This window comes from Tursiops truncatus, chromosome X (assembly GCF_011762595.2).
Source record: "Tursiops truncatus isolate mTurTru1 chromosome X, mTurTru1.mat.Y, whole genome shotgun sequence".
In the NCBI taxonomy this organism is placed as follows: Eukaryota; Metazoa; Chordata; class Mammalia; order Artiodactyla; family Delphinidae; genus Tursiops; species Tursiops truncatus.
The window spans coordinates 28,657,348-28,683,150 of record NC_047055.1 but is presented as its reverse complement, the minus strand read 5'-3'; the positions used below and the strand labels follow the sequence as shown (position 1 = coordinate 28,683,150).

At 45.7% G+C, this 25,803-nt stretch overlaps 1 protein-coding gene across 2 annotated transcripts in view; it reads left to right on the top strand.

Annotated features, from left to right (window-relative positions):
• SLC25A43 (solute carrier family 25 member 43) overlaps positions 1–25,803 on the top strand; it is a 42,249-nt gene that overhangs the window by 7,856 nt on the left and 8,590 nt on the right. The window contains exons 3-4 of one of the 2 annotated variants that reach the window (XM_033849435.2): positions 2,857–3,029; positions 3,303–25,798. In XM_033849435.2, coding sequence (XP_033705326.1) covers positions 2,857–3,029; positions 3,303–3,521 — 392 coding nt within the window. In that variant the 3' untranslated portion in view covers positions 3,522–25,798. Of the gene's footprint in view, positions 1–2,856; positions 3,030–3,302; positions 25,799–25,803 lie in introns of those variants that run through there. The other variant, XM_019949557.3, reaches the window with a different exon arrangement.

Here is a 25,803-nt window from a genome sequence, read left to right as displayed (position 1 = left end):
TGGTTTGCTTACAGTTCCTCATTTAAGCCTCATTTTACAGATGAAATAGATGCTTGGGGAAGCTAAGTGACTTGCCCAAGGTCACAGATAGAAAGTGGAAGAATCTAGCAATATAACCCCAGAGCCCTCTCTCTTAACCACTGACGACTACCACTTCCCAATGGCAGTACAAATGCCTGCTATTGGACACCCTCACCTGATGCTCCCTTGGCTTACTGAAGTCAAGAGTAAACCTGATGGCCTCGTTAGTTGCACACCTGCCCCCCTCCTGTGTTCCCTAATGAACAAGACCGCCTTTCTTTCATCCAGTGGCCCAAGCCAGAAGAAACCTAGAAGCACTTCAACTTCAACTCCTCCTCTCACTCCACTCCCACTTCAGCCACAAGTGTTGTCAATTTCACCTCTTTTAACTCTCAAGTCTGCCCCCTTCTCCATCCCCATCTTCTCTGCCATAGGTCACACTCTCATCATCATCTTCCCTGCAGACACTTATGAGAGGCTCCTACCTAGTCCCAGTCTTGGGTCTCTGCTGCCCTAGTCCGCCCTGTGCCCTGCTGCCAGGGTGTGATGATCTTTCTAAGTGCAAGTTGATCATTTCACCAACCTCTTTCCACTGCCCTCCTTAAAAGCCTTCACTGACTCCTGTGAGCTACAGGGAAAAGCCCAGATTCCTTGTGGCATACTAGATCCTTCAGACCTGGCCCTGCCAGCCCCTCCTACCTCATCTCCTGTCACGTTCTACCTGCACTCCTGCTTTGGCCATCTAGAAATACTTGCATTTCTTGGAAACGCCACTCTCTTTGTACATGCTGTTCCCTCTGCCTGCTCTCCCAGTGTCTGATGAACTCCTACTCATTCCTCAACACCCAGTTGAAAAGTTCTCTCTTCTGTGAAGTCCTTCTTGATTCCCCCAGGCAAAATTAATCCCTCTGATCCTTGTGTACCTAAAGCACTTTGTATAGCCCCCTTACTATGGCATATGTCATCTGTCTGTCTCTCCCACTAGATGGTGAGCATCTCCAGGAATTAGCCTACTTACACCTCTGTATATTCCTGGCACCTGGCATAGGGCCCATCACATAGCATAAGCTCCACAGATGTTTTCTGAATGAAGGAAAATGTAGGGTTGGTGCGTCATTTTTAATGTGTTTATTAAATAAATATTACATTTTTCTAAAGATGAGCAACCCCACTAGTGTTAGCCCCTCTTTTAAATCTCATTTTGAGGGAGAAATTTAGTCCCTGCGTAAACTTCAGATTGCTCCCAAAGTTTCTGTAAGTTTCAAGGTGCCAACTACTGCACTACTTGCTCACCATCTTTTCCTAGAAAGGTGAGGCTGCCATACAGTGCAGGGTACACACTGAGCCCTGATATGGCCACATCTCCTACTACCTCACTCTTCAGGTTTCACAGAATGTCTCCTTCTCAACTAGAGATCAGGTCCCCCCTAGTCTCCAAAACTTGATTAAGTACCGCCCACTAACTTTTTTTTTCGTGGGAGTGAATTTTTTCCCCAACACTCTATTTTTTTAAATTCAAACACCCAGAAAAGTTAAGAGAATTGGAAACAGCCTGGATAAACAACAAGGTCCTATTGTATAGCACAGGGAACTATATTCAATATCCTGTAAAAAACCATAATGGAAATGAATATGAAAAAGAATATATATGTATCACTGAATCACTTTGCTGTACAGCAGAAACTCACACAACATTGTAAATCAACTATACTCCAATAAAATAAATTTTTAAAAAAAGAATTGGAGGGGCTTCCCTGGTGGCGGAGTGGTTGAGAATCCGCCTGCCAATGCAGGGGACACGGATTCGAGCCCTGGTCCGGGTAGATCCCACATGCCACGGAGCAACTAAGCCCGTGCGCCACAGCTACTGAGCCTGCACTCTAGAGCCCGCGAGCCACAACTACTGAAGCCTGCGTGCCTAGAGCCCGTGCTCCACAACAAGGGAAGCCACCGCAATGAGAAGCCCATGCACCGCAACGAAGCGTAGCCCCCGTTCGCCGCAACTAGGGAAAAGCCCGCAAGTAGCAACAAAGACCCAACACAGCCAATAATTAATTAATTAAAAAAATAAATTTAAAATTAATTTTAAAAAATTAAACATTGCCATGTTTAATTTTTATTAAATTTTTAATTAAATTTTAATTAAAAATTAAACATGGGAAACACCCATGTACCCACCATGTACCCACTCCTTCAATTAATGTTTTGCTTTATCTGTCCCTCTAACCATTCATCAGTCATATATTTTTTGATGATTTCCATGTAAGTTGCAAACATCAATACACTTCACCCCTCAACCCTTCAACATGCATATCATTAACTAGAGTTCAATATTTGTTTATGGCTCTTTTAAAAGTAAAATCGACATAGAGTACACAAATATTTAGGGAATCTTTTTTTTTTTTTTTTTTTTTTTTTGCGGTACACGGGCCTCTCACTGTTGTGGCCTCTCTTGTTGCGGAGCACAGGCTCCGGACGCGCAGGCTCAGCGGCCATGGCTCACGGGCCCAGCCGCTCCGCGGCACGTGGAATCTTCCCGGACCGGGGCACGAACCCGTGACCCCTGCATCGGCAGGCGGACTCCCAACCACTGCACCACCAGGGAAGCCCTTAGGGAATCTTTTGATGCATGCATTTTGATCAATGACACAACCCGTATCAAAATATAGCACGTTATCATCACCCAAGAAAGTGCTTGCTGCTACGGTTGGAGTGACTTGTTTAACAAGCCCAGAGCCGGTCCTGTTTACTTTTCCTGGATTCCCCACAGGCATTTACGTTCTCAAGCCAGTGTTTCCTGAGACATCACAGCCTCTCCCTGGCCTTGTTTTTCAGGTGCTCTCCCTTTCTCTGCCGGCTCCCTTCTAGTTTACATGAACCTGGAGAAAATCTGGAATGGACCCCGAGATCGGTTCTCTCTCCTCCAGAACTTCGCCAATGTCTGCCTGGCTGCCGCGGTGACCCAGACACTCTCCTTTCCCTTCGACACGGTGAAGAGAAAGATGCAGGTGAAGAGTTATGTTTGGGGGGCTTTGTGGGTGTGCGGGAGGGATGGCTTGCAGTGTTTGTGGGTGGGTAACAACAGCAAAGAACATGGAGCCTGAGCGATGCCAGGTTTCCAAGGAGCTCATGACTGCTCATACAAACACTCTGCAAACCCTCACTCCGTGGCATTTCTGCTGCTAACCTCAGGGCAATGGACTCGAGCCCAAGCCGCCTCCCCATTCCCATCCTCTGCTTTTTAGTCTTGTATAAAGCACTTTTCTTTCCTCTCTTCATAGCTGCCACTGCCCGTTACATCAAGGCGGCCTCCACAGCGAGGACAGGGCACCCTTGCCTTCATAGCCTGTCCATACTTCAGTGAAACAGATGGAAAGAACCAAAATAAGCCAGGAATTATCAATAGCAAGGGGCCAGTAGTCCCTGATTCCCCTGCTGAGGCAGTAACTGCATTTGAAATGGGCCGGTGTCTTAGTGGGATTGGCCCTGCATTTTCCTAATTGTTACCTAGGAAAACTCACAGTTTCTCTACAGACCACAGAGACAAAAGCCTGATATCTGAGGTCTCAAAGAGAGGAATTGGCTTAGCCTAGAATCAGCCGATTTTGATCAAAGAAAAATCAGAGTAGTCCAAGTAAGGTTGGGGGTTACAGGCAGGTCCACACAGGGAAGGGGTGGGAGTCGGTGGACTCAGAATCAAGCAAGGCTTCGCATCTGCCCTGAACCCTGCTCACTCTCCACCAGCCTCCCTTCAGACTCCACATCCACAGGCTTGCCTGCCTCCCTGGCCTCTTCCGGGCAAATCTTGATTTATACAATCGATGTATTCCTGAAGAGCTGCTTGGATATTAATTTGGGGGAGTTGAATCCAATTTTAAATGATCAGTCCCCACTGAATTTGTTTTTCCCCATGTCTCTAACTTGTCCCTCTGCTATCTTAGTGCCCCCCCCCCCCCCCCCCCCCGGCTTCCCCACGTGGTTGGTTTTCTTTGCCAGGCCAGGCCAGGCCTCACTTACCTCAGCACTAAAAAGCCCGCAAGTACTTATCTCAACCTATAAAGAAAAGCTGCCTCAGAACAATACACATCACAATTACACCCAATTCTGCTGCTCCAATCCATCAAACTTTTCATCCGTCTGGGTTGCGTTCCTTTCCTGTCCTTTGTCCAAACACATTTTTTAAATTGTCACGTTATTGTAAGTTTAACGTAGATGCAAGTTTAAAGCCTGCTTAGTGCATGCCTATTTATAAAAGCCATTATCCCTCATTTTAAGAGTAATGTACATATGCTTAAAAATGGTTAAAATGGTCAATTTTATGATGTGTGTTTTACCACAATTAAAAAATAAGGAGGGCTTCCCTGGTGGCGCAGTGGTTGAGAGTCCGCCTGCCGATGCAGGGGACGCGGGTTCGTGCCCCGGTCCGGGAGGATCCCACATGCTGCGGAGCGGCTGGGCCCGTGAGCCATGGCCGCTGAGCCTGCGCGTCCGGAGCCTGTGCTCCGCAACGGGAGAGGCCACAGCAGTGAGAGGCCCGCGTACCGGAAAAAAAAAAAAAAAAAAAGGAATGCACATAGATTATAGAAAATTTGGGAAATACAGAAAAATACAAAAAAGAAAATAATAATTACCTATAAGCCCAACACCTATGCATTATGATGATTAATAGTTTTACTTCTGTGTATGTTCATATGTGTACGCATATGTGTGTGTGCATAAATATAAGTATATAATATATGCATATGGAAAGTTATTTTTCACAAAACTGGATTCCTACTATATATAAAAATTAATATCTGTTATTTTCACTTATTTTATAATGGATAGTGCCTCAGACCATCAAGTATTAAGAGCATCTTTTCTAATTATCACATGTATTCCACCATATGGACGTGCCATAACTTAAAAAAATAAAAAACAAATTTATTCTCTCAAAGTTCCGGAGGCTAGAAGTTTAATATCAAGGTGTTGGCAGGGCCATGCCCCTTTTGAAGGCTCTGGGGGAGGATTCTCCCTTGTCTCTTCCAGCTTCTGGTAGCCCTAAGCATTCCTTGGTTTGTGGCAATACAACTTCAATCTCTGGCTCCATCGTTCCATAAATAACAATTTCTGTTTTTTAATATTCAGGCTGTTTCTAATGCTTCAGTACGATAACACCACAGTGAAAGCCCTTGTATTTTTTCACATTTGTGATGACACCCTTTAGCTGTATTCCTAGAAATACAGGCCACAAGATAAAAATAATTCTAAGGCTCTTAATGAAGTTTGCACCCCAGAAAGGCTGTAAGTTTACGCCTGCACCAGCAGTGAGTGGGGTGGTCCATCTCAACTCCTATCAACTGTAATGACTATCACTTTCTAAATCCTTGTGAACCTAATAATAGCTGGAAAATGCTGACACATTACTTTAATTTGAATTTCATTGATTATAAGCAAATTGCATGTTTTTCATATATCAATTTGTCCTTTGTATTTCTTTGTAAATTTTCTGTGTCCATTGCCTATTTTTCTAGGCTATTCAGCTTTTTTTACTAATTGGTTAGAAGTCTTTATACGTTAAAGATATTAGCCCTTTGTCATACACTGCATGCATTTTTCCCAGTTTGACAGTTGGCTTCTAATACTGTTTATGTTGTTATTATACATATTTTTAAATTTTTATGCAAATATATATATATTACTATTTTTTGGTTTCTGACTTTGCTCTTCTGTGGAAAAGGCCTACCCCATCCCACAATCATATGACTCTTCACTTATATAGTTCTTTAAATATTTTTGTTGTAATTTTTACACTTATCACTTTATTTAGAATTTACCTGAGGTATGATGTGAGGTAATCATCTGACTTTAAAAAAAAATAGTTTACCAATTGTTTAAGCACCATTTTTGGAATAATCTCTTTTCCCCACTACTCCGTGCTGCGACTTTGACCACATCCTAGATATTTGTATATGTTCTAGAGTCTGTCTTGGGGCTGTGTATTCTGAGCTGTAGATTTGTCAGTCTGTCCTCGTGCCAGTGCCACACTATTTCAATTCCTATAGCTTTGTAATACCTTGTAGTGTCTGACAGGGCATCTACCCCCTCACCACTCTTCTCTTCAACATTTCCTTGATTATTCTCAGTCACTTGTTCTTCCTGATGAACTTTAGAACTACCTTGTGATTATGACTGGAGTTATGTTCAACCTATATACTTGGAATAATTTATGTAAAATATTCTATCTTTATTCAGGAATACTGTATATCTCCCCTATAGCTTCAGTCTTCTTTCTTTACATTGAACCATATGACATTGCCAACATCCTACCTTTTTGACATACCCAGAGGGCAACTTCATATGGTTAACTCTTACAAAAGTTGATTTCTTCATATGATAATTACGCTCTTTCTAAAAAAGATAGCTTCTTTAAAAAAAAATCCAGGGTGAGGTTGAGTGGGAAGGAGGTATGATACACTACAAGCTTTTTATTCATTTTTTTTAACATCCTGGCCCTAGGAATTTACCTTCCTGTCAGGAGTGAGAATGGGCTCTCGCTGGTTGGCCATCAGAAGATGGATGAAACTAAGGCGGCTTATATCACTGGCTTCCATGCTTTGAGGATTGCTTTTTGAAATAGTAGAGCCAGAGGCATCTCGCCAGCACTTTCTGGCACCTCTTATAATTTAGTGTTCCTTATGCAGAGTTCAAGGTTTAGTGAGCTCACTTCCTTCCCATAGCAAGCCTGCTCAAACCCAGGGCTTTGAGCCTGGGGGTTGGAGCAGTCAGTGAGAAAGGGTAGAGTCTAGGACCAACTCCGGTGTGTGGGTTTTTTCCCTACACCAAGGAAGTCTCCAACGGCAGCTGAGTGTCCTACAATTCCACTCAACTCGGACACTCTCTACTCGGAGACAGCATCAGATTTCACGGGTCAAGGGCTCAGTCCCACAAGACTATCCCCCCACTTCAAATGCCGATGTCAAGTCCAGGTTGTCAGCTGTGCTTCTGAAGTATAAATTAGAGGTTCCCACAGCCCCATCCTTGGATTCAATTAATTTGCTAGAGTGTCTCACAGAACTCAGGAAACCAGTTGACTCACTAGATTACTGGCAACCAGGCCCCATCCTTAGGTGCTTTCCAAAAGTCGCTGCATTAACATAAACTCAGACTTGGTTGAAAGGGGTTTGTTATGAATATCAAGGCACCTTTATTGCTCTCATCACTTAGGTAATGTCAAGGATTATAGGAGCTCTATGCCAGAAATGAGGACGAAGACCAAGTATATATTTCTTATTATACATCACAATATCACAAAGGGTTTCAGATGAAATTCACTGACATCTAAATGTGAGGGTGGAGGTTTCAGTCTTCTCTGTAAACTTTTAGCTTTCCTTTTTCCACCTGAGAGCTAGAACAATGACCTCTTATGGGGTAATCTAGCCACCACTACATTCTACTCTAGACTATATACCTACCACAACAATCTGCTGTACACTAGAAGTGGGTATTTGGGGGTAAATTTGATCATATTTTCCCTTGTATGGAAACCTTATGCATAATGCATACACAGAGCTTCAACAGGAAGCTTTCAAATAAGTGCAAAGTCATGATGGTTGTAAAAAAAAAAAAAACAAAAAAATCCAAAGAGGCAATTGCATGGTTTTCACAATATATGATCAGCATCCAGTTATGAATGACAACATAAATGTCATCCAAAGATACGGGAAGCGAAATCTTACGGTTGCGATCAAAGTGTTATTTTACAGGAGCTAATAAACACTAATACCTTGTCCCGCCTACTTAAAAAGAATCAACTCCCCAAAACAGAACCACAGACTGCTTTAAAATGCAAACGTGCGTTGCTTTCTCTGGCCATTAGATGTCGCTGCAGTAACGGAGCTTATCTGAGCACTACCTGAGGGTATGGGAGCCCTGCAGCTGGTGATCACGGACTAGTTAACAACCCCCTAATCCCCGCTCAAAATACATCTTCAGTTCGGAGAGTAAGGAACCTAGAAACAACAGGCTAACCGTAAATTGTATTGTGGCTGTTGTTTGTGCCTGCAGAGCATTCAATCCAACTTCTCCAAGAAGAGAGAGCTTTAATAAGTCTCCCCGCCACCCGCTGTGGGAGCAGGCAGGGTTTGCCCGCAGAATTTATGAGGAGAGAGCTTTGCAGGGCAGCCGGGCTGCTCTGACCTGAACAACTTAATGGTAACATTTGCATTCCATCGGCTTTCCTCCTTACACTGTCCATCAGGAAGCAAATCAATGTCAGGTGTCTGTTGGATAACAAGCTGGACAGGGAATTTCCTGAACCCCCATGCCGACTGGCCACTTTGTCTGGATGTCTCATTCTCCTAATGTATGCTTTATCCAGACACACACATACACACACACAATCTGTCCGTTTAATGCCGCATCAGGTTGGAAGTCTCTTGAACACTAATGACAGTAATCATAAGTCTTGTTTAACCAGCTGAGCCCTTCCTTCACCGTGCTTACACTCATTTTATTCCTTTTTCTTTTTCTCACCCCGGCTCCTCGCTGGCATGCTAGAGACTGGAGAGGTAAATAAATTATGCATGTGCATGTTTTGATGGGATGGTTTCTGCTGGGAAGGGGGTGAGTCAGCCCTGCGCACAGATAGGGTGAGGGGGCCCCCATACCTGGGGCGCTTTCATGGCCCCCAAGACCACCCTGCCTGAAATGCCCTTGGCCACACTTCAGCACATTTCAGCTCAAGCTCTTCCGGGTACGTACCCGGCCTTTCCACTTCTGTCTCTCCCACACCTGGCCCTGAGCTTGGAACTAATTAGTTTGACGAGTCTGTGGGCTCTCCATGGGAGTCCTGAGCAAATGGTTCTCTGGACAGTTCATGTGGTAAAAAAAGAGGAAGATAAGCTGCCCGGAAAATCCGGGGAGCAGCTGAGAAGGTGGAGCTTTGGAATCTGGTGGGCCTTCTGAGAGGGTCAGGAGGGAGGCACCAGGCACAAGCTCAGTCTCCCACAACTCTCCCTGACCCTCCTCCCTGCAGCCCGTATTAGGTGTCTCCGTTTCATTAAACATAAAACCAAGTGTTAGCCTGTTGCTTTCTACCCAGGGGACTTCGACCCCATTAGGGCTCACAAGGCAAGCAGGATTAGGCCAGGTCAGCATTTGAACTGAAAGCACGTAAGATGAGGGACAGAGGTAGTATCCAAGGGGCACAGCTGACTGAGCAGAAGAGGCACGGTCCCTGAGTGAAGAGAGGGCCCCAGCTGTTCAGACAGATGCTTGAACCTGCCTGAGATGCTGAACTCCGCACTCCCGCCAGGGCGCCCCGCCCCTCTCGTGGCTCCTCCTACTCAGGTCCACATCCTCAGCCCTGAGCCACATTTCCCGAGCCCTGGCCCCACACTTCTCACTGTTTGCCGGACACTGCCATTTGGCTGTCGCCTCTCCAGGGTCACCTCTAAGTATGTATCAAACTGTCTTCCCAAGGTTCTGCATTTCAGTGCTGTCATTCCCCCAGCCACCCAGGCTGCAGACCCGGAAGTTGTCTTTGATTCTTTCCCTTCCCCCTCCCCCAGTCAACCTTGAACCCGGTTGGGTCTTCATTCCTAACGTTGGTCTTTCTTTTTGTCACTGTCCCTGCCCTAATCTAGGACCTTATCAGCTCATACCTAGGCTACTGCAGTAATCCTCTAATTGGTCTCAGGATTAACTCTAAAACTGATCATAAACATTGGGTACTAATGTACCAGGCACTGTGCTGAGGGCTTTATGCTCATTATCTCATTTAATCCTGGCAATAAATCTGCCAGGTGGGCACTGTGCTTATCAAGCCCATTTCACAGAGGAGAAAATCAAGGCACTGAGAGGTTCTGTAGCCTGCCCAAGTTCACGCACTCAGTCACTGAGTAACCTGAGATGTAACTTATCACCAGGGCCAATATTCATTTCAGTCCCCTCCAGCCCAGGCTTCTGCCAGACGAATTTTCTTAAGATCTGCCTGCGTCGTGTCCTTTATTGCTCTGAAAGAACAAAGGCTGAGCCCCTTGGCCTGGCAGGCTGCCCTTACCAACTTTGCCGCGCTCATTGCACAGAGGCCCCCTATATCAGGAGTCGCAAAATCAGATGCCGGCAGGAACTTGGAAGTAACAGGAAAAAGAGAAAGTAGGGAAACCCAGGTAACATAACACTCACCCCCTAGAGAATAAGGATTCCGATACAGTCTGAGCCATCCTGGCTTTCAGAAGCATTCTGGAGCGCTAACTGCACTGTGCTCACAAAATGTGACCAGCATCTAAGTATGAATTGCAACGTGGAAGAAAGTGGGCCAGGGGAAGCTGCAGCAAGTTCCTCTTCTCCAAAGGATAGATGCCATTTAGAAATGTGGGCCCACTTTGCAAGGGAGCCTGAAATCCAGATTTTTATGTAAGATCCCAATTTTTCAATGTTGGCAAATAAAAATTGTTAAATCCCGCCAGGGCTAAACAGAACATGCCTTTTTCTGACCTCTGCTCTGTTCCAGCCTCCAATTCAATCAAAATTATCTTAGCCCCCCTCCCCCATCCCCCTGAAGAATAAGTGTATTTCACATTCCTGTCCCCTCTGCCTGGGGCATCTACCTCCATCTCACCTGACATCTGCCACGTGGTGGCTGTCTCTTCTGACCTACAACAGCACACATCTGTTGCTTTCGTTTGATAAAGGAGTTGGCTTTTCCGACCCCTCAAACAGCTATTCTATCGTGATGGATAAAGGCAGGTGTTTTGCCTCTGTAGAACCACAAATGGGGGTGTTCCCCACGGCCTCGGAGGGGATTCGGGGGTAGGAGAATCCAGGTTAACTAACAGGGTGCTCTGCCGATAACTGCAGATGCTGTTTTCACTGTCACTCCCACCCCACCCCCAAGGGCATATTTTGTTCCAAAAGCTTTATGGGTGAACAAGCCCTTTTAAATGATGCTCTTAGCCTGTATGTGCGCTCTGGTCCAGCTGGTTTATTTTCCACAGCATTTCTCCGCGTGCCCTACCTTCTGCCGTCTCTCCACTATTGCAGCACATCCCCACCCTGTGTGAGGCCCCTCCTGAAGCCTTCTCTCCCCTCCTCAAGAGGAAGAAGTCTCCCCATTCTGAACGCCCAAAGCTCCCTCTCGCTCTAGCTCTCAGGCCCATGTCACATGCTTCCTTGTATCGTAATCTTCTGTGTCCATTATTCCTTCTAGACTTTGAGCTCTTTGCCTTTGGGACATATGTCTTACACATTTGTATGTCCCCACAGCACGTAGCCTCATGTAGCAGGCACTCGATACTTGTTTAAAAATGAATGAAGTTCAGGGCCGGCTTCTGAGATCTCACTGCCTTGTGAGTACAGAATTGAACCTTAGCTGCTGCTGGGTGAGCCCCAAGTCTGTGTGCTCGTCCCTACCCCCTGCTGAAGGTAAGAACAGCCTGCCCTTTCCCCCGCCTGCTGACCTAGGGAAACCTCGACTTGTCCCCTGTCTCAGACTGCCTGCAATCCTCGCTCTGAAAGTGCACTATCTCCCACCCCCTACCTTAGCTCTCCAGTTGTGTATCGCAGCTCCAACAGCTGTTACCATTTCAAGAGAAGTAAATATGCTAAAAGGACAGAGTAAAACAGTCTTGATGTACACCCCCCCTCTTCATGGCAACCTCCCACCGCTTTGTACAGTTCCTGGAAGTGCCTGATGAATCAGCATCATAGCACTTGTATTCGTCAGTTTGTTGACTTCAGTAAATGTGATATGAATGAACAGGTCTAAATCTGTGCCCTCCTTTGGTGGGGAGGCTTTTGTCAGGGGACAAAATATGTCTGGAGGAGGTAACAAAGGGAAAGTTTTCCCTGGGAATAAGAAATTGTAATAATGTGATAATAACTACCATTTATTGGTCATGTGATACAGACCAGGCAGTTTATCCTCCCATTCCATCCTCTTTATCGACCCTATTAAGTATTGTTATTATTCCTAGTTTCTAGATGAGGAACTGAGGCACAGAGAGGGTAACTTGCCCAACAGTCACTTAGCTAGCAAGTGGAGCGGGGGGCTGGGATTGAACCTAGGTCTCTCCTTCAGGCCCAAGCTTTAGCCACCAGGACTATAGGGGCTTGGTCCTAGATGCTAGGTAATCGGGTTTTTTTTTTCCAGTTCCCTTGCCCTGGGTGTGGGAGTAGAGGATGAGGGAGAGGGAAACCTAACCTTGAGATTTGGGAGCACATGGCCTCGGTTGAAAGAAACAGTAGTGCGCAAGCTCAGAAACAGGCACGAGGGTGGCTTTGGCCAGGGAATGGTTAACTCAAGTTGGAGAAAAAAAAAACCTTTGGAAAACCAGGCTGTGGGCGCCTCTGGCTTTCTTTGGTCACTGGCAGCCTGACAATGGAAGGCTTGAAGCCGGCAGGTTGCAATGAGAAGCAGAGAACGTTCAGCAGCCATGGACCTTTGGCTGCCTCAGACTGGCCACGCCGCTGGGACGGACTGGGAAGAAAGCCCCTCTGGCTCACCAAGCCCCTAGCAGAGCAGGTGCAAAGCCCCAGGAGGGGAAAGTGGATTGTTCTCATCACACCTGCTAGGAAGCGCTAAGCGAGTGGCAGATGTTCCGCCTAGTTCAACATTTCTTGGTTGACATCGTGTCTATTGTCAGTAGGAACAGAGTTCTGTTTCCCCAGCACAGCCAACTTGCCCAACGATCCTGAAGTACAAACACTGCTGGGTTCTAAGCTCTCGGGGCTTAGAGAGCTTAGAGAGGATGGGAACCTTACCTTTTTAGTTCGTTGCATTTTTAACTCCTTGCCATCATGTTGCTCTGGGGGCTGGCCCCTCTGGGGACTGACTTCTTCTGCCTAAGTCAGTAGCATTGCCTTGGCAATTCTGAGAAAAAAGTATGCTTTTCAGATCCAGGTAGATTTCTGGACATCCCTCAGGCCAGGCGGCTTCGTTTGAGCATCATCGTTAAGGTGTAAGGAAAGGAAAAGTCTCCCCTTTGTTTTTTCCGAAGGTGTAGAGTGCCCTAAATACTTTGGGGATGACAGTTGTTGATCATGGAAAGGAGACTATCCCCTAGAGGGCAGGCAAGGAGGGAGCAGGGAGGAGCCTTCCTAATTCCACTCACTGTGAAGTCACTCTGCCCTTTCTCTTGACCTGAGCTGGCTTACTCCTTCCAAGAGATAAAGTCTGGGTATCAAAATGGCCACCCTCTGCTAAGCAGACTTCTTTGAGCTCCAGCTAAACAATAACAGCAGCTAAGACAGGCGTCCCCCTTCCCCCTGCCTCCAGAGTGGGGGTGAAGAGAGAGGTAGGGGAAAGGGAAAGAAAGGTCCCAGAAAAGGCCTTCTGTCAGCCAAGAAAGGCCTGCAGCTATGAGCAGTCATCTGCGGCTCCTGCTGTCAGGAGGAGATGAACACTGGGGTTTGCCCATCCCTCCGCTGGCCTCAAGCCAGCTTTAGAAACGCAGCACCAGTTTTTACCTCCTTTCCCCCACAGAGCTGTTCATTTGTTTTTGACAGCTGTGTTCATCTTAAAGCTTTCGTGGGCAGATTAGCTCATTGGTCCAGAGTGTGGGCTTTGGATGCCATCCCTGTCCCTTACTCTTTCCGTGAGCTTGGGTAAGCCACATCGCCTCTCTGAACCGCATCTTCCTCAATTGTAAAACATGGGGAGAAGCCTAATGCCTGGCTCATATCCCCATGGAGAAGACTGAATTGGGTTAATGCAGATACAGAGCCGGGCACAAGATAAACACTCAATATAAATACTCAATAAAACCGAGGTACTATTTTTATTGTTCTTGAAGCATCTCTTCAGAATCTACGCATGGCGTTGAAGGCCTGATTAGAACCATAAAAGCCGGGCCAGGTGTGTTTGTGTGTTTCGTATGATCGCTATAAACACGCAAATGAGCTAGCATTGCGAGACCTCAACAGATCTTCCGTCTCTCTAGATAATGGTGATCAGGGGTGGTAGGGGAGAGGATCATTCATTCGTTGGGTTAATTTAACAGGCGTTTACCTAGAGGCCACCCTGTGCAGGTACTGCCTATGTCTGTATTTCCAGCCTGCAGAAAACTGACATGTGCCAAATCTTCTCCTGCACCCTTCCTACCCAGTCTCACTCCCAATCAAGGTGACACTAGGGAATTCCCTGGCGGTCCAGTGGTTAGGACTCCGCGCTTTCACTGCCGGGGGCCTGGGTTCAATCCCTGGTCAGGGAACTAAGATCCCCCAAGCCGTGGGGTGCAGCCAAAAAATTAAAATTAAAAAAATTAAAAATTAAATTTAAAAAGGTGACACTGAAAGTTGGCTCTTCGCCGCCGCTGCTCAGCATGCGCTCCCACGGCCTCCCTCCGCTGCTCTCGCTTGCATGCATCTCAATTGCTTTCTGCCCCAGCTGCACTTTGGATTTCCCCGCCCCCGCCCCCGATCGGCACATGGGAACTGTTTCTCTTCTCTTCCCAAGCAAAATACTAACCTGCTGTCCATTTACTCGCTTCCCCCATGTCATTGCGGGCTTTCCGAGCAGGTCCTCGGGCACCTCGGCCAGGATGGGGGTGACTTGTAGGCTTGCCAAGCCGGGGGCAGCTGCCTGCACCCGTTTCTGTGGACGTCCCCACCACAGAGCCAGAGTGCTTCTCGGCTGTATGAGGATAACTCTTGGGGACCTAGCTCTGCCAAGAGAAACTTGGGCCATGTGGCTCACAGGACATAAAGGTCCTTTTACTTCAATACCATTGGCTTTTTTTTTTTTTTGGCTTGTTTGACTATTGGGGATTTGCCAAAGGACAAAAGCCTCCTACCACAACTGCCTTCCACGCATGTATGTCCTCAGATGGCTTGGGAAGTGGACCACTTGGTCTTCAGGTTGCGTCCCATATGGCTACAGAAGATAAAAGTTGTTTCCAAATAACAAGTGAAAGGTTCTGAGCTCCTGTTTGCTCCAACTAGCAGACTCTCATTTTTTTTGTTTGTTTTTGTTGTCTTTCTTTGGTCTCTCCTTTTAAATGCTTTTTTTTTTTTTTTAATTAAGACTTTGGGGGTTTTTTGGAGCAGTTTTAGGTTCACAGCAAAATTGAGAGGAAGGTGCAGAGATTTCCCACGTACCCCTTCCCCACACGTGCGCGGCCTCCCCCATTACCCACAGCCCCCACCAGAGGGGTGCATTTGTTACCAAGCATGAAGCTACACTGACACATCAGAATCGCCCAAAGTCTGTAGTTGACCTTAGGGCTCACTCTTGGTGGTGTACATTCTATGGGTTTGCACAAATCTATAATGATGTATATCCATCATTATAGTATACAGGGTGTTTTCACTGCCCTAAAAATCCTTTGTGCTCTGCCTATTCATCCTCTCCCCCAAAGCACTGATCTTTTTACTGTCTTCATATTTTACCTTTTCCAGAATGTCATATAGTTGGAATCATACAGTATGTAGCACTTTCAGATTGGCTTCTTTCACTTGATATATGCATTTAACTTTCCTCAGTGTCTTTTTGTGGCTTGGTAGCTCATTTCTTTTTCATGCTTAATGATATTTCATTGTCTGATACCACAGTTTATTTATCCATTCACATACTGAAGGACATCTTGTTGCTTCTAAGCTTTGGCAATGATAGATAAAGCTACTTTAAACATCCATGTGCAGGTTTTTGTGAGGACGTAAGGTTTTTTTTACCTCCTTTAGGTAAATACTAAGATCTAATCTAATCAGTACAATTGCTGGCTCCTATGGTAAGAATATATTTCGTTTTGTAAGAAACCACCAAACTGCTTTCCAAAGTAACTGTACCATTTTGCATTCCCACCAGCAATGAATGAGAGTTCCTGTCTCTCCACATCCTCACCAGCATTTGTTGCTATCAGTGTTCTGGATTTTGGCCATTCTAATTGGTGTGTAGTGGTAATTGGGTTGTTTGTTTTCTTATTGTTGAGTTTTAAGAGTTCTTTGTATGTTTTGGATAACGGTCCTTTATCAGATACCACTTTTGCCAATATTTTCTCCTAGTCTGTGGTTTGTCTTCTCATTGTCTTAATTAATGCTCTTTTAAAATTAATATTCTGCCTTTTGCATAGGTAACATATGCATATGATACAAAATCCAAAAGGTACAAAGAGTGTCCATTGAAAAGTAAGCCTTCCCCAACCTTTGTCCCTGGGACTCCCAGTTCACTGCAGAGAAAACACTGGTTGTTTCCAGTTTCTTACCTGGTCGTTCCAAAGGTGGTCTGTGCAGAGATACACATACACGTGCACATTTATGTTCTTTTTGTTTTTAGATAGTCAGAAGCATGCTGCATACACTCTTCTGCACTGTTTTTTTCACCTAAAAATGTATCTTGGAGACGTCACCTTATCAGTCCAGATGGAGCTGCCACATACTTTTAAATGGTGACATAGTATTCCATAGTCTGATGTACTGTTTCTTTAACTAGCCCCCATTGATGGACATTTAGATTATTTCCAACTTGCTGCTGTTACTAACAATGCTGCAACAAAAATCCTCGTAACACATCATTTCCCACAGGGGCAAATATATCTGTAGGATAGTTTCCTAGAAATAGGATTGCTTTGGTCAGGGGTATATGAGTTTTACATCTTCATAAATATTGTTTAATTATTTCAGAACTCATGGAAAGAATGAACAACCTAGAATGTTGCCTCTTTTGGAAGGCCTCTATGGAGTTTATCACAGAAACAATCGAGCACATTGCTTTGAAGCATTTACCTTTCATTTCCATCAACTGCAAGTTCGTTCCTCCTTTTCTTCAGTATGTATTAAGCACATACTGGATGCCTGGCATATTGGTAGATTTGGGGGCTAAAACCACATACAAGATAGATAGACATGGCCACTGCCCTCATGGTATTTATAGTCTGTGAGGTGGGGGAGACATGAAAGAAATAATTATACACTAAATCATTACAAACTGTGTCACGTGCCAGGAAAGAGAAGTACAGGGTGACCAAAAGTGTTTACTAGGCTCCTGACTTAGGCTGGAGATCTGGGAAGACTTCTCTGAAGAAGTGCTGTTTAGTCTGATTAGTAAGAGAGACTTAGCTAGGCAGAGGGAACGGCAGATTTGAAGTCCTAGGGGCAGGAAGGAGCCTTGAGTGGGACCAACAGCATGGATTAGAGGAGCAAGAAAGGGCCTTCAAGTTCATTTAGTTCCAGTCTCCTTACCTGACGTGTGAGGAAACTAAGGTTCAATGAACTAAAGGACTTGGTCAAGGTTATGCAGATAGTGGCAGAGCCAGGACTAGGACCCAGCTTTCTCAGATGATGTCTGCTGCAGAGTGCTGCATGTCCACCTGGCAGCTGCAGATCTGAACTAGACGCCATGGGATAGTTGCCTGGGTTTGTATGGAGGGAGGATTTAACTTCAGAGCCTTGTAGCTAGTAACCTGACATGTTTTGTGTGTCTTTGCTAGGAAGATATGGTTCCGGCAAATGGCGGTCTAGTGTTCTAGTCTACTGGGTTGGTTTAGTCTTCAGTATACTTTTCTCCAAGTTTTGGTTTTTAATTTTTTGGGGGGGTTGGGGATTTTTTTTTATTTGGCCATGCTGAGCAGCTTATGGGATCTTAGTTTCCTGACCAGGGATCAAACCTGCACTCTCGGCAGTGAAAGCGCAGAGTCCTAACCACTGGACCACCAGGGAATTCCCTCTTCTCCAAGTTTAAATACTAAATAATAATGATAATGGTGGTTACTATATGTCAAATGCTGTTCTAAGCACCTTACATATGTTTCATTTAATCTTGACAACAATCCTATAAGGTAGGTGTTATTATTATTGTCCCATTTTACAGATGAGGAAATTGAGGTTCAGGAAGGTCGAGGCATTTGCTCAAAGTCCCAGAGCTAGTAAGTGGCAAAGTGAGGATTCCATCTAAGCAGTCTGGCCTCAGGACCCGTGTGCTTTCCCCAGGCATTCTCACTGTCAGCAGCAGATTGATGGGCTCAGGTCTCAGCCAGAGCTGCCTTGTGCTACAGAGGGCCTACACCAGTGATCCTCAACCTGTCTGCATATCAGACTCATGTGAGGAGCTTGCCAAAAATGCTGACGTCCAGACCTCACCCTAGGTCAGTTAAATCTCAGTCTCTGGGGGTGGATCCCAGTCACTGATGGTTTTGAAAAGCTTCCCTGTTTCGTCTAACATGCAGCTAAAGGTTGAAAAGCACTGCTGTGTAGCCTTACCATTCCTTCTTTCTTTGGGGGTATTTTAGTTGGAGCTGCTGTAACAGAAATCCATAGACTTGCTGGCTTAAACAACAAGCACTTATTTCTCACAGTTCTGGAGGCTGGGAAGTCCAAGATCAAGGTGCCAGCAGATTTGGTGTCTGGTGAGAACCCACTTCCAGTTTGCAAATGGCCACTTTTTTGCTGTGTTTCCCCCATGGTGGAGTGAGAGACATTATCTCTCTTGTGTGTCTCCTTATAAGGGCACAAATCCCACTCATGAAAGCTCCACCCTCATGACCTAATCACCTCCCAGAGGCCCTCACCTCCAAATACCATCACAGTGGGGGTTAGGGCTTCAACATATGAACTTTGGGAGTGCACAAACATTTAGTCCAAGGGGCAACCAGCAATATGGTTTGCCTTTGTGATCTGGGTATCTGTTTAGTATGACACGTGTACAGGCATTTATTCATACCACACCATGAGCTGCAGTCTTAGCATAAAGAATTCATTTGGTGTGCATGTGGCACTCACATCCAAGGACTATGTGTGGAAACGAGTCTGTCGAGGGCTGAGGTGGTCATCTCAGTCCTGGGCATCAGGAAACAGTGTAGCTTAGTGGGGTAGAGCTTGAATCTGAGTCAAACAGACCCAAATTCAGGTTGATGCTTTTTCTCATACAGTCTGTGATTTGGGAGATTTATCCTTTCTCGGGCTCCATTTTGCCATCTATAAACTTGGGCTAATAAGATAATACTCCCTATTGCATGGGGCTTCTGTGAGGATTGAACGAGCTGGTACATGTCAAATGCTCAGTGTAATGCCTGGCACCTAACACTCTGTAAATATTGGCCATTATTTTACTTCATGGCCATCCATGTGGCTTACTTGAGCCTGGTCACGGGTAAACAGTTGTATTTGGGAAAAACTACTAGTGACACTGATATTAAGGGGAATCTTGTTTGACATTTAATGAGCGCCCAGTATGTGCAATGAAGGGTATTAGACCCCAAAGAGCTAGGACAGTGAGGAAGGCCTAGTGCCTGCTCCCATGAGCTTGCTGGCTGCCAGCCCAGAAATTGCACCCAGATAACTCATACCAGGTAGCCTGGACCACAGCAGAGGTCTAACCAATAACTAAGGGAGCACAAAACAGGAAAAGAACCTCGATTCAAACAAAGAAGCTTTAAACTAATTATAAGGCAATCAAGGAAATGTGAACACTGATTAGATACATGATGATATTAAGGAAATATCATAGGTGTGGTAATGGTATTATATATTTCTATATATGTAATACATTTTATATTTTAGAGAAGAAGCCATTGTATTTTCAAGGAACATAACTAAATTTAAATTAAACAGATAAATTAAAATTATGTCTTGCAAGGGATAGAGATGAAAAAAGATTGTCAATACACTGCTAATTGTTGAAGCTGGGTGGTGGGACTTTCCATTCATTTTACTAGCCTCTCCACTTTTGTATATGTTTGATATTTTCCACAATAAAAAGTGTTTTTTAAAAAAAAACAGGGACTTCCCTGGTGGTCCAGTGGTTGGGACTCCATGCTTCCACTGCAGGGGGCATGGGTTTGATCCCTGGACGGGGAACTGAGATCCTGCATGCCGCATGGCGCAGCCAAAAAACAAACAAAAAAACAAAAAAACACAGAGAGAGGTAAATTTCAAGAAAAGGAGGGAAGGAGACAAAGGAAGAGGGAGCAAGGAAACAAGCAGTTCCAATCACAGCATCAAGAAGTTTCAAGATGAGGTGGCATCTGACCTGGACCTGGGTGAGGAGAATTTTGCCCATCAGAAAAAGTATACGTAATGTTCAGGAGGTAATGGGTGTGACTGGATGTAGGGTTCCTGGGGGTGGGGGTAGGTATTAGTCAAGGTTCTCCAGAGAAACAGAACCCATAGGATGTATATATGGAGAAAGAGAGAGAGAGAGAGAGAGAGAGAGAGATGGATTTTAGTTACTTGGCTCATGTCTGAAATCCGCATGGTAGGCCAGCAGACTGGAGATGTTGCAGTTCAAGTCCAAAGGCAGACTGCAGGCAGAATTCCCTCTTTCTCCGGGCACCTCAGTCTTTTTGCCTCTTAAGGCCTTCAACTAACTGGATGAGGCCCACCCACATTATGAAGGGTAATTTGCTTTACTCAAACTCTAGTGATTCTTTTTTTTTAATTGAAATATAGCTGACTTACAATTTGTGTTAGTTTCAGATGTACAACAAAGTGATTCTGTTTTATATATCTTCTTTTTCAGATTCTTTTTCCTTATAGGTTATTACAAAATATTGAGTATAGCTCCTTGTTGGTTATCTATTTTATATACAGTAGTATGTATATGTTAATCCCAAACTCCTAATTTATCAAATTAACAAAGTCTAGTGATTTAAATATTAATCTCATCTACAAAATACCTTTATAGTAACATCCAGACTGGTATTTAACCAAATAGCTGGGTACTGACGGCGGCCTAGCCAAGTTGACACATGAAACTAACCATCATGAGGTGATAGTGGGACATGATACTGGGAAGACAGGTGGGGGCCAAACTGTAGAGAGTTTCGAATTCTGTTTTCTTTGGAAAATACTCCTTCTGGAAGTCGTTCTTTGGAAAATTGGGGGTTGGTGAAAGTTTCAAAGCAAAGCAATGACAGCATCTGATGAATTTTGAGTGGTACCTGGCTGCTGTGTGCAGGATGGATTGGAGAGGGCAGAGACTGGAGATGAAGGGATGGGTAAGCAAAGTCTGGTCATCACTCAAGAGAGATGAGAGGTACTGGCAGTGGAGCTGAAAAGTGTCTGAAGCCTAGAATGTAATGCAGGAAGGAACAGGAGATCAGCCTGAGAAGCAGGCAGAGACCAGGTCATGGAGGGCCTGGTAAGCCAGATGAAAGAGTCTGGACTTCATTCTGAGGGCAACAGGGGCACCCTGAAGAGTTGAAGTCAAGGAGTAACCAGATCAGATCACCCTGGCCGCTCTGTGGGGAATAAGGGCAGGTAGACGAGCTAGCAGTGGTTGTGGTGAAGGTGAAAGATGATGTGGCTTGGACAAGGGCGATGATAGTGGGAAGAAAGAAAAGTGGACAGATTTGGGATACATTTGGAGCACTGGAACTAGCTGGTGAGAGATGAGATAGCAGAAGGTGAGAGATGAAGAGAACTTAAGGGTGACTCCAGTTTGGGGCCTGATCAAATAGGTCAATGGCGGTGCCATGTCCTGACATGAGGACAACTAGAGACAGTCAGCGCTGGGGTGGAGTTCTGAGCAGGACATATAAAGTTTGAGGTGTTTGTTAGACTTCCGAGTGGAGATGTCAAGTAGATAGTTGGTTACATGATCCTGTGGCTCAGAGGAGAGAGGCGGGCAGAGGAGAACAGAAAGAAGGCCAGTGCAGTTGAAGTGTAGTATGTAAGCAAAGAGAGTGACACAAAATGAAACTGAAAATATGTACGGGGGCAAGTCACTCAGGGCCTGAGCCTTTGAGTCGTGTGCTACAGCCATCTCCTACTGGCTCAGGAGAGCTGATTATTAAATTGCAGCAAATTTGGGAGCTGGTTGACCTCACGGTTGGTAGCCTGCAATCTGCCACGGTGGGAGTATTTACACCATTGAGGTCAGCAAATGCTACAACTCAGGGCTTCCCCCGCCCACAGAACCAGTTGTTAAATATTTACCACTATATTACCACTGCAGCTTACAGACAACAGTAAGAAATTTATATTTTATCCTAAGTGGCTTTAATAAAGCCATTAAAATATTTTAAGCAGGTGAATAAAATGCATTGATTTTTTTTTAATCACTCTAGCCGCTCTATAGAGAGGGAGGGCAAGGAGTTTCAAACTTTTTATGTCCCAAGGAGACTACTAAGGAAGCTGCTGCGGTGGTCCATGTGAGCACTGATGGTGGCTTGGCGGTGAAGGTGGAGTGAAGGAAAGACATTTGGAAGATTGTTAGGGTCCCAAGATTGACTACAGATGGCCCCCGATTCATCACAAATTGATTATAACTGACCTGTCATATAACTCACGTATATGAGTTATACAGGAGTTAGACACTTGGTTAGTGTCTTCTGTTTTAGTTGTGGTAGGGGGTCTCAGGTTGCAAAATTATTACCTTGACTCATGACTGGGGGCTTTTTGCAGTTTTACTGGAAACTGGCAGAAAATAAATCAATAATATTATCTCATAGCAGAATAAGACAGTTAATTTCCTACATGAACACAATCTCCGTTTTTCAATATTTCAGTCTTACAGTAGCAGGAGGAGCTTCAAATCTTGTGATTAGGCTGATTCTTTCTAAGGGAAAGGAGGCTTAATATCTGTTTGACAGCAGTTCTTTCTCGATGGGGCAAGAAGGGAAGGAGGCCGAGTCGGAACAGTGCTAAGGTAAATGCTTTAAAATAAGACATTCGCCAAAGTCCCCTGACCATTTTGGTTCCTGTAACTCCAGGCTGGAGACTCAGCTTGTTCATTTCATATCCTGTTTCTCATACTCTGGTCTGTGCTTGGTTGTTACTGTACCTCAAAGGGAAGGCCAAACCCCAAAGTTCACCCTTCGCCCTGATGGAGGACAGAAATCCCTTTTCCTACAGAGCTGAACTTCTAGTTGGGGGTAGGAGCAGACCAGTAAAGAAAGTAAATAATTACACCAACTATTAAAAGGCAGGGAAAAGATATAGGTCTGGTCAGAATCAGTTCAGGGAAGTCATGGAGACAGATGCCACAGGGAGTGGGTAGAGCAGTGAGTGGGGAGGTGGGAAGGGTTGTGCCTCAGCAGGTGAATGGATAACCAAACATCCACACGATTCAATACGACTCAGCAATAAAGAAGAAACTAGTGATGAACGCAGCATGGTGACTCTCAAAGGCATTGTGCTGAGTGAAAGAAGCCCGTCTCAAAAAAGTTACATGCTGTATGTTTCCATTTATATGACATTCTCAGAGGGCAAAACTATAGGGACAGAACAGATCAGTGGCTACCCAGGGCTGGGGGTGACGTTGATCATAAAGGGGCAGCACTGGAGCATTCTGGGGGCTGATGGAGCAGTTCTGTATCCTGATTGTGAGGGTGGTCACACAGATCTATACATGCGTTAAAACTCATATAACTAACTCTACACCGAAACAAGGTAACTTTACTGTATGTTACTTTGGGAATGAGATTGGGCAGTGTCTATAGGACAAAGATTGGAGGAAGGGGTCATTTTTAATTTGGGAGGGACTTGAGTTTATTCCTCTGCTAGGGGGGAAAATCAGGTCTCTTGGGAAGGGTGCCCAAGAGGAATTCAAAGGTGTGAGATCCAGGGCACCAGTGGGAAGAAAAGATGATCTATTTTCCCTATGAACTGGGAGGCAGGGTCGCCTGTCTAGGGCGGAGGACACAGTGTGGCATGCGGGGCGTTGAGGGATGCGGTAAGGTTGGGAAGAGCCACTGTGAGGAATGGGAAAGGATGCTTCCAGGGCTCGCTCTGCAGTATGAGGATCCAGCAGAGGTTAGAGACCTCAAAGCTTTGGTGGCACAGACCTGCCCCTTTGTGGATTCATGTTCAGTGGCTTGGAGCAGAGGAGGGGTTGGTGGGGAGGGGGGCATGGAGATCAGCTGAAAGACAAAGGATTTCGAGACTAGGAACAAAAAGAAGTGCTGGGAGGACAAAAAAAGAGGAACGTGAAGCCAGCAGGGAACTGGTGGCCTGGGAGACAAGGGAGAGGGCATGTGACTAGAGGGGTTAGTGATCTGAACGATGGCGGTTAAGAGGCATCAGGGAGGGGCTTCCCTGGTGGCGCAGTGGTTGAGAGTCCGCCTGCCGATGCAGGGGACGCGGGTTCGTGCCCCGGTCCAGAAGGATCCCACATGCCAGAAGGATCCCACATGCCGCGGAGCAGCTGGTCCCGTGAGCCATGGCTGTTGAGCCTGCGCGTCTGGAGCCTGTGCCCCGCAACGGGAGAGGCCACAACAGTGAGAGGCCCACATACCTCAAAAAAAAAAAAAAAAGAGGCATCAGGGAGGGGCTTCCCTGGTGGCGCAGTGGTTGAGAGTCTGCCTGCCGATGCAGGGGACGCTGGTTCGTGTCCCGGTCCGGGAAGATCCCACATGCCGCAAAGCGGCTAGGCCCGTGAGCCATGGCCGTTGAGCCTGCGCGTCCGGAGCCTATGCTCTGCAACGGGAGAGGCCACAACAGTGAGAGGCCTGCGTACCGCAAAAAAAAAAAAGAGGCATCAGGGAGCGGGGCAGCTGGATGGACGAGGACACTGGTCCGAGCAGTTCAGAAGTGGAGACAGGACTAATAGGTCAGGTGAGGGATTTGATTGATATTTAGAATAATTTCTACATAATAGTAATAGCAGCACTAGCTCATATTTATTGATCCTTTCCATGTGCCTGACACCGCTGAGTGCTTTGCAGGCACATCTCGTTCATTCTCACAGCAGATACTATTCTTATTTTCCAAATAACGAAACTGAGTCTCAAAAAGGTTAGGTGAGTTGCCCAGGGTCACATGGCCAGTAAGCAAGTGGGGCAGCCATGGGCTAGAACCCAGCCTGTCCGACTCCAGAGTTTATGCTTTTCCGACTCTTATACTCTACTGCCTCTCCCACATGGAAGGGCTTGATTCCATTGCAATAAAATGCTATACTAGCCTCAGCTAGACATTTCAGAAACGAACCAAAGTAGGTGCGTAGCTTGAGGTAAACTTGTCACCATTTCTGAAAGCCAGCTATGAGGGGCTGTCCCCCTCACAGTGAACAAATAGAGTCCATTTGCATATAGATGGTATAGTGAAAAGTTATTTCATCTGATCGTAAAATTGTTTTTCTAAAGGACAAAAAAGTTACTTTCAAAGATGGGGCATTTTGGTGGTCAGTCAGGATGGTACTGGGGGTGATGATGAAATCCATGGGGTGGCCAAAGGGATGTAGAGGTGAGGATCACTGAAGCCGAGGTCCAGAAACTAGGTATGGGAAGGCTTGTGACTACAGATGCTGAAGTGAGTCTGGAAGATGGGCAGCTACCAGGTGTCACAGGCCTCAGTGAATGTGAAAGAGTGGCCAGGAGGCCAGTAGCTGAGAGCAGGGACCAGGATTGTGGTTCAGTGGCACGAGCCCCAGCTGAGAGCTTTCGGCATGAGAGCAGCAGAGTCAGGGTCTGGGAACAGAAAGAGGGAGCTGGAAGAATGTCCCCAGCCTGGGACATCTGTGATGTGGGGAGATGAGCAGTGCCCACTTGAGAACTTCACAGAGGAGGAATCGGTTAAGACAAGGAAACAGAAGGCACTTAAGAAAAGATGAAGGGCCTGAGAGGTGTCTACTGCATCCAACGGGCATAGTTTGGGAGGCAATGTTAAGTGTGAAGTTGAGTCCATCCCAAATGGCTGCTTCCTTCCAAGAAAAAATAGCCACAAATATGTGAATGGGGTGTCATGGCTTTACTGCATGTTAATATTCATTCTAAGCCCACGCAACAGGTAGAGCCCTGTGGCAGCCATTCTTTATCATCATCTTGGCCAGGACATTGCATCCAGAGCCCAGACTTGAGACCTTGACTACTTGACTAGAACCATTATTTCCCAGTGACTAAATCACCTCATCCCATCTTCTGTTTCCTGCCA